The 7,892-nt window shown below is 38.6% G+C and overlaps 1 protein-coding gene across 1 annotated transcript in view; it reads right to left on the bottom strand.

The window, feature by feature from the left end:
* Positions 1-7,892, bottom strand: part of LOC123979950 (scavenger receptor cysteine-rich type 1 protein M130-like) — a 64,530-nt gene that overhangs the window by 22,323 nt on the left and 34,315 nt on the right. The window contains exon 7 of the mRNA XM_046064060.1: positions 7,516-7,800. Within this exon, the coding sequence (XP_045920016.1) occupies positions 7,516-7,800 (285 nt within the window). The remainder of the gene's footprint in view (positions 1-7,515; positions 7,801-7,892) is intronic.

Here is a 7,892-nt window from a genome sequence, read left to right as displayed (position 1 = left end):
AAGAGAAAAATGAAAACAAGAAACAGTCACACACACTAAATAAGCAACACAACACAGCCACGAGAGCTGGAATAATAACAATTAATTTAAATAAGTAAGTGAAAGAAAAGCATCAGGAATAATTCTACCAGGGACAACCTAAATTTGTTTGTGTCTATGTGTGAGACTGATTGTGTCTGTGTGCGTGTGGGTGAATGTGTCTGTATGTGTGTGTGTGTACGTGTGTGCGCATAAGCCTGTTAAAGAATGTAGTTGTTAGTGAGAGTGGGACGCCACGACTGTGCCACACCGACCCCAGCAACAGGCAAGCAAGAACCCCAGTAGCCAATAGGGGTGGGAGAAAGAAAAAAAACAAAAAAAGACTCCCAGATGCACCGTGATGCAAACGCGGAAGACCCTGAACCAACCAACAGACGGCCCAAAAAATAAAAAAATAACAACCAATCCATGTCAGTTCTGACAATCTGAAGGAAATATTGACACCCAGATATTTAATATTCCCAGACTTTAGCGGTGTGGTAGATATACTCTGGAAATCACACTTTACAGGTAAAACTATGGATTTACTCCAGTTAATGGAGCAGTCTGAGATGGATGAGAATTTATCTATAAGTGTGATTGTCTCAGAAAGAGAAGTTTGTGAGTTTAGGAGGAAAAGTAATACATCATCTGCATAAAGGCTTATCTTATGGTGTATATTTTCTGTTTGAATTCCTTTAATATTATTATTTTGTCTGATCGCAGCTGCTAGTGGTTCTATAAAAATAGCAAATAGCGAGGGAGAGAGTGGGCAACCCTGCCTGGTACCCCTCTGGAGACTAAAGCATGGAGAAGTATGATCATTTGTTTTGACAGAAGCTCTTGGGGAACTGTATAAGATTTTAATCCAATCTATAAAGAGTTTCCAAATCCAAATTTATATAAAGTAGCGAATAGAAATTTCCAATTTACTCTGTCAAATGCTTTCTCTGCATCTAAAGAAACAACTATAGTTTCCAGGTTATGAATAGTGGCATAGTCTATTACGTTAAGTAGCCTGCGTGTATTGTTGGTGGAGTGCCTGCCCTTAATAAATCCTGTTTGGTCAGAGTGTATTATACCAGGAGTGACCTTCTCTAGCCTTCTTGCTAAGGTTTTGCAGATGATTTTAAGATCTGCGTTAATAAGTGATATTGGGCGATAACTGGACGGGAGTGTGGGGTCTTTGTCTGGTTTAAGGAGCAGGCTGATATTAGCAGAGTTCATTGTTGGAGGCAACATGCAAGTACCCCTAATTTGTAAGTATTTCCCGGAATTCCTTGTAGAATTCAGTGGGAAAACCATCTGGCCCAGGGGCTTTATTATTCGGTATATGTAAGAGAGCTTCCTGGAGTTCAGCCATTGAAACAGGTGAATCCAGAACCCTGATCTGATCATCATCTAACCTTGGCAAATCTATATTGTTCAGAAATGCATCGATATTAGAGCAGGATGGATCAATTTGTGATGTATATAAGTTTTTATAATAATCTCTAAATGCATTGTTGATTTCTTCTGGGTTATAAGTCAGATTCCCAGCTGAGTCCTTTAAGGAAGAAATAGTTATTTTTTCTTTATTCAATTTCAATTGGCTGGCTAAGAATCTGCTGGATTTAATGCCATGTTCAAAGTTCTCCAAGCGTAGTCTTTGCAACTGAAATTGGGTCTTTTTATTAATAATTTCATTTAATTCATGTTTTGATTTTCTCAGATCATTCAGCATGTGTTCCTGTGGGGACGCAGCAAGGGTAGTTTCTAATGTTTTAGCTCTAATTCACAAGATCTCTCTTTCTTTTTTTTGTATGATGAATAGGAGATTATTTTACCTCTCATGACTGCTTTTGCTGCCTCCCAAAGAAGACATGGCGAAATTCCTGGCAGGTCATTAGTTTCCATATATATTGCCCACTCCTTTTTGAAGTAACTTATAAAATCTAAGTCTTTAAGCAATGATGCATTAAATGTCCAACTTCTAGTTTGCCGTGTAACTTTTTTTAGTAAGAGTGATAGAAACCGGTGCATGATCACTGATAGTGATAGGGTGAATCTGTGTGTCATAATTGAGCTGCTAACCAAAAAATAGTCAAGGCAAGAATATGAGTGAAAAGAAGGTATATTCTCTAAGAGTGGGGTGGTGAGAACACCAAGCATCGCAAAAACCCAAAATCACTCATGTATTGTTTAAGGATGTCTGTGGATTTCCAAATACGGTGACCACCTGCCGTACTGAGCCTGTCAACTGCTGGATTACATACCATGTTGAAGTCCCCTCCTAATATAAGAGCTGTGTCTGAGTGAGCAGAGAGTGAGGTGAAGAAAGCATGAAACATTTGGGCCATAGATGTTAGCAATGCATAAAGGAGTATTTTGAATAGAAATGTTAACAATAATGAATCGACCCTCTGGATCAATAGTAGTGGTATTATGATTGAAGTGTGTTTTACTATTTATCATAATGGTGACACCCCTTTGTTTTGAGTTATAACAGGCTGAGTATGAGTGAAGAAACTGTGGTTAGGTTAGTTTATCTGCTGTCTTGGGTAAATGAGTCTCCTGTAGTAGGACAATGTCTGTTTGCAGATTATTTAGATGGTTAAACATTTTTAATCTCTTTTCCTTTGAACCAACTCCGCGTACATTCCAAGAGGTGAGTTTAAGTGTGGTCATCATTCAACTAAGGGATGTGGTGTAGGCTAGTGTGTGCAGTGTGTGTGTTGTATCATTGTGTGGTGTGTGTATATGTGTTCATATTGTATGCGCCTGCGTGTGTATGTTAGTGGTGTGCCCGACTGTTTGTGAATTAAACCGTATGAAAATAGCACAGCTGAACAACGTGTAAACGGCGGAGGAAGAGCAACATTAACAAAAGAAAGAGAAAGTGAAACAAAAACAGAGGAAAATACACAAAACATTATCGGACAGTCTAGTCTGTTGAGAGGTGCACTGTATTTTATAACTATTAACGTGCTATATGTTGCATTTGAGCAACATATAGCACAGCGGACACAGTGGGGAGAGAGAGAGTGAGAGAGAGACACAGTTAGTTGTAGGGCAGATGTGTTGTACAGCGCCAGAAACTGTAATGAAAAGAACACAAAGTAATGAACACTTGTCATAATTTGGGAAAAATGTGACCTGTGAGACGACAATGAAAAATGGGAGTCTCCAGCGAGTTAACTGGAGCTAACCTCTATTGCTCCTTGTTTATTTTTGAAGCCTGCAACAGCGTGCTGCTGCGTGTGACATAGTGTTATTCTTTCACGTCACTTTCAGGCGGCGGACAGTTCACACTGGAGTCTGATATGGGCTGCAATTAAACTGTAATGTGAACTGTCAAACAAAAAAAAATCGGATCTGGGGAATTAATCGGAATTGAGCATTAAGGCCTGCAGTCTGAACGTAGCCTAAGAGTGTATGGAGTCAAGCAGAAATGTATGTTGTTGTTTTATCATGTAATACTAGAGTATTCTAAGATACATTATCATAGGCTGGTATGGTAACCTTACAGTACAGTCCAAACCAGAGATCGCCCATCTAGTTCAGACAGCCATGAAGATTATGGGGGTCAAAACCCATCTGCCTCTACAGACAATTTATGAGCAGTTGGTTATCAGACAGGCAAAAAAAAAGTAGTCTCCGATCCGACCCACATACTTCACCCAGAATTTCAGCTTTTACCTTCTGGTAGAAGATTTTATAGTTTCTAAAAGCAGGTAAAACTGATATATAAACACTCATTTGTGCCTATGTCCATTAAGCTTATCAACACTAACATATAGGCTGGATGGGTTGTGCACTATGTCATTGTGCAATAAGTAGGTTATCGGGGTTATGCAATGTGTTAGTGGTGCAAAAAAATTGTTGTGGATTGTTCAATATCTCATCATTTATTGCACAGGTTATGTGAAATGTGTCAATTGTGCAATATGTAGGCTATTGGGGTTGTATAATATATCATTTGTGCAATACGAAGTCTATATTTGTTGTGCAATATGTCATTTATGCAATATGTAGGCTATTGGGATTGTATGATATGTCATATGTGCAAAATGTAAGCTATCAGGGTTGTGCAATATGTAATTTCTGCAATACGTAGACTATTTGGTTGTGCAATATGTAATTTGTGTAATATGTAGGCTATTGGGGTTGTGTAATATGTAATTTGTACAGTATGTGGGTATTGAGGTTGTGCAATATGTCAATTGTGCAATATGTAGGCTATTGGGGTTGTGTAATATGTCATTTGTACAGTATGTGAGCTATTGAGGTTGTGCAATATGTAATTTGTGCAATACATAGGCTATTTGCGTAGTACAATATGTCATTTGTGCTATACTGTAGGCTACTGGGGTTGTGCAATATGTAATTTGTGAAATATGAGGGCTATTGGGGTTGTAAAATATGTAAATTTTGCAATATGTAGGATATTGGGGTTGTGCAATATATCCATTTGTGCGATATGTAGGCTATCAGGATTGTGCAATATGTTATTTGTGCAATATGTAGGCTATTGAGGTTGTGCAATATGTCATTTGTGCAATATGTCATTTGTGCAATATGTAGGCTATTGGGATTGTGTAATATGTCATTTGTGCAATATGTAGGCTATTGGGATTGTGTAATTTGTCATTTGTGCAATATGTAGGCTATTTAGGTTGTGAAATGTGTCATTTGTCCAATATGTAGGCTATTTAGGTTGTGCAATATGTCATTTGTCCAATATGTAGGCTATTGGAGTTGTGCAATATGTAATTTGTGCAATATGTTGGCTATTGGGGTTGTATGATATGTCATATGTGCAAAATGTAGGCTATCAGGGTTGTGCAATATGTAATTTCTGCAATATGTAGGCTGTTGGGGTTGTGCAATATGTCATTTGTGCAATACATAAGCTATTAGCGGTGTGCAATACCTCATTGTGCAAGTGTGGTGCTACATTGAGGGGAAAACAAACAACAGGGTTTTTCAATCAAAACTGGCACTGGAAGAAGGAGTCAATGTGCTACTATATAGGTATATATAGGTAACTGTCTAATGTATATAACAGTATGTGTTGCATGATAATATGTGTTGAGACATGCTTTATTTCTGTATTTTGTATTGTCTTGTAAAGCTGCAAAACGGACAGAGTCCAAAACAAATTTCCCTATTAAGTAATATATTGGTGCATTCAGCTCCTGATTTACTGAGGCAGCACCTCATCAGATTACGTCATGGCTGCCAGAGACAGTCTGCTGCCATTCTAGCTGGTGAATGTGTGTCAGCCTGGGTACATTTCTGTCATAGAGGACGTCACTTCCGGTGGCACTGCTCTGTAGTGATCCGGGCAAGTGCCGCTGTTGTATTTAGTGTTTTGTTTTTATTAGTGTGTTAAGTGTTTTGTGCTGAAGTTCAGGTTAACGGCTGCTCATGTGAATCTTTGGCCAGCACCAAAAACTAATATTATATATATATATATATATATATATATATATATATATATATATATATAAGATAGAAGATAGCTGGAGAAATGAGATGTGCAGGATGGAACAGGAGAGACTAAATAATCCTACAAAGACTTAGATTTGGACACACTGGACTAAACAGCACATAATTCAATAAGGCAAACGTGACTTCTGCGTGCAAGAAGAAACAGTAGAGCCTGTTATGTTACACTGTCAGAAGCATGAGGAAGAAAGAAGGCAGCTGGTTCTAAACCTCAGAATGATAAAAGTGCACTTTGGTATAATAATAATTAATTAATTAATAACAAGAATTGTTTTTCAATATCGAAACAGACTAAACAATGTGATTTAGAGGATGTGAGTTTATTTTGTTTAATTATTTATTTATGTATAAATAATATAAGCACTAATCCTTTGATCCACACTCCAAACCTAATTGGTGGCAGCAGGGGCGGAGCCAGATGTTATGAACATTCAGGGCTTAGTCCAAACCATGGGGGGTCTGGGGGGATGCCACCCTGGGGAGATTTTTTCCTAAATGCACTATTCTTCCTGCTGTTTGAGATGATAGAATGCCTAAAAATCTATACACTATCTGGGAAAGAGACAGTTGCTTATGAAAATAATCACCCAGTAGAGCCTACAACCTATTATTTAATTGTTTTCCAGCTGTAGTTACTCCAAAACACAACCAATGTTGAGGATTACTCAACTTCACAAAACTTCTCTGTTTTTAGTTACATAACCAAGATATGGTAGGTGTTATGCTCCTAGAAAATGTGTCCGTCACTTCGTTTCACCAGTTCAGTGTAGTTTGTTTATTTTTGTCACTGTGGCAACCTTGGACCAGTGTATTTCTGGGAAACGAAAAGAAAACTGCCATGCGGTGATCTGCTACGGTCATGTGTGAGCTCTCCCAGCTTCTGAGTTGATTGCTCTTCATTCTCCCTCTTTGCTTAGGCAACGTCTGAAAGTATTTTTCATTGTGTAACGTTAAGTTATCACCTATTTTGAGTTTCTAAGAATATAGTGATGGCTAAGACGCTAATTAGTTTACGCTAGGCTAAGTTAGCTTTATGTTTTATTGCTGCTAGCTCGGTTGTGCTTCATTTTATAAGCTACACAGCTACGTTAGCTAAGCGGTGCTGCTTACCTTCATACTGTGTGTTTAGTTTCTTTAATGATATAAACATCTCATTGTACTGTTACAGTTTCACAAGATACCCAGTAAACTTCATGGAAGTGAATCACCTGTGTCCTGGAGCTTCTTGGGAATGTTTAAACTGAATGGAAATATAGCCCACGACAGTAGGACTATGGTGTAAACAGCATTACTCATCTGGAGAGTTCACAGAATGAATGTTAAGTTTGTGTTTAGCTAAAAAATCGGCTACATCTGAGTCCATGCCAAAATAATGTAGGCTGCTCTAATAGCAACAGCAAATGCAACAGTGCCAAGTAAATGTGTTCTTCAATACTGTGAATTGAATATCAGGCCAACAGAAGAACATTTACTCAAATGATATTATATTTCTGTAGGAAGTAGCACAGTAGGATGAACAACATGCCCGTATATTATCATGTTACGGTACTTTATTTGATCTACTACTGGTCACTCTTAACTTCTCTCACTGTCTCAGAGTCAGCTTCACTCATCACTGTTAAATTCTTTCACTGAAGGGAGAAAATAGAAACCAAAGAAAGTATTAAGGTTCTTATCATTAGGGGTGGGAATTTCTAAGCAACTGACGATTCGATTACGATTCAGAAGGCTGTGATGCGATTATCAAACGATTATTGATGCACTGAAATATAATTTAACTAGTATGTGGTACAATATGTGAACAGGACAGAGCTGTACACCAGTTTAACTTGGACCTGATGTTCTCAACCCTGGACAAGTAAATAGTAATGACATACAGCTAACATTACTTCATTACTGATTTAGCTGACGTTTACTAGCAACCAAAAAGAGACAGTCTGCTGCCATTCTAGCTGCTGAGTCAACTTGGTACATTACTGTCATAGATGATGTCACTGATGGGCTTACCTGAGCAGGTGAGATCCAGTATGGTGGAAGAGAAAGTTGATGCAACACACTCCCTCATAGATCCAGACTGAACACATTCAGACCTGATCCACCACACAGTTCTGTATGAGGACTCCTTTCTCCATCTTACAGAAACAGCAGAGCCACAGTCCAGCTCTCTACAGGCAACAGCTGCTGTCTTCAGGCTCCAGCCAGAGTCACTCACTGGTCTCCAGTCTCCCTGTTTCACCTCCAGTATTCCTGCACAGCGACTGGCTCCTCCCACCAACCTGACATCATCAGGCTCTGAACAGAAACCAGAGAGTCATCAGTAAAACAGTAAAGTGAGTTTCATCAGAACAGAAATGAACCAAATCAAAGCTGCAGCTCCTCTTCTA

This window comes from Micropterus dolomieu, linkage group LG12 (assembly GCF_021292245.1).
Source record: "Micropterus dolomieu isolate WLL.071019.BEF.003 ecotype Adirondacks linkage group LG12, ASM2129224v1, whole genome shotgun sequence".
Taxonomy (NCBI): Eukaryota; Metazoa; Chordata; class Actinopteri; order Centrarchiformes; family Centrarchidae; genus Micropterus; species Micropterus dolomieu.
Note: the sequence above shows the minus strand (reverse complement) of the source record. Positions and strands in the feature narration are given on the sequence as shown.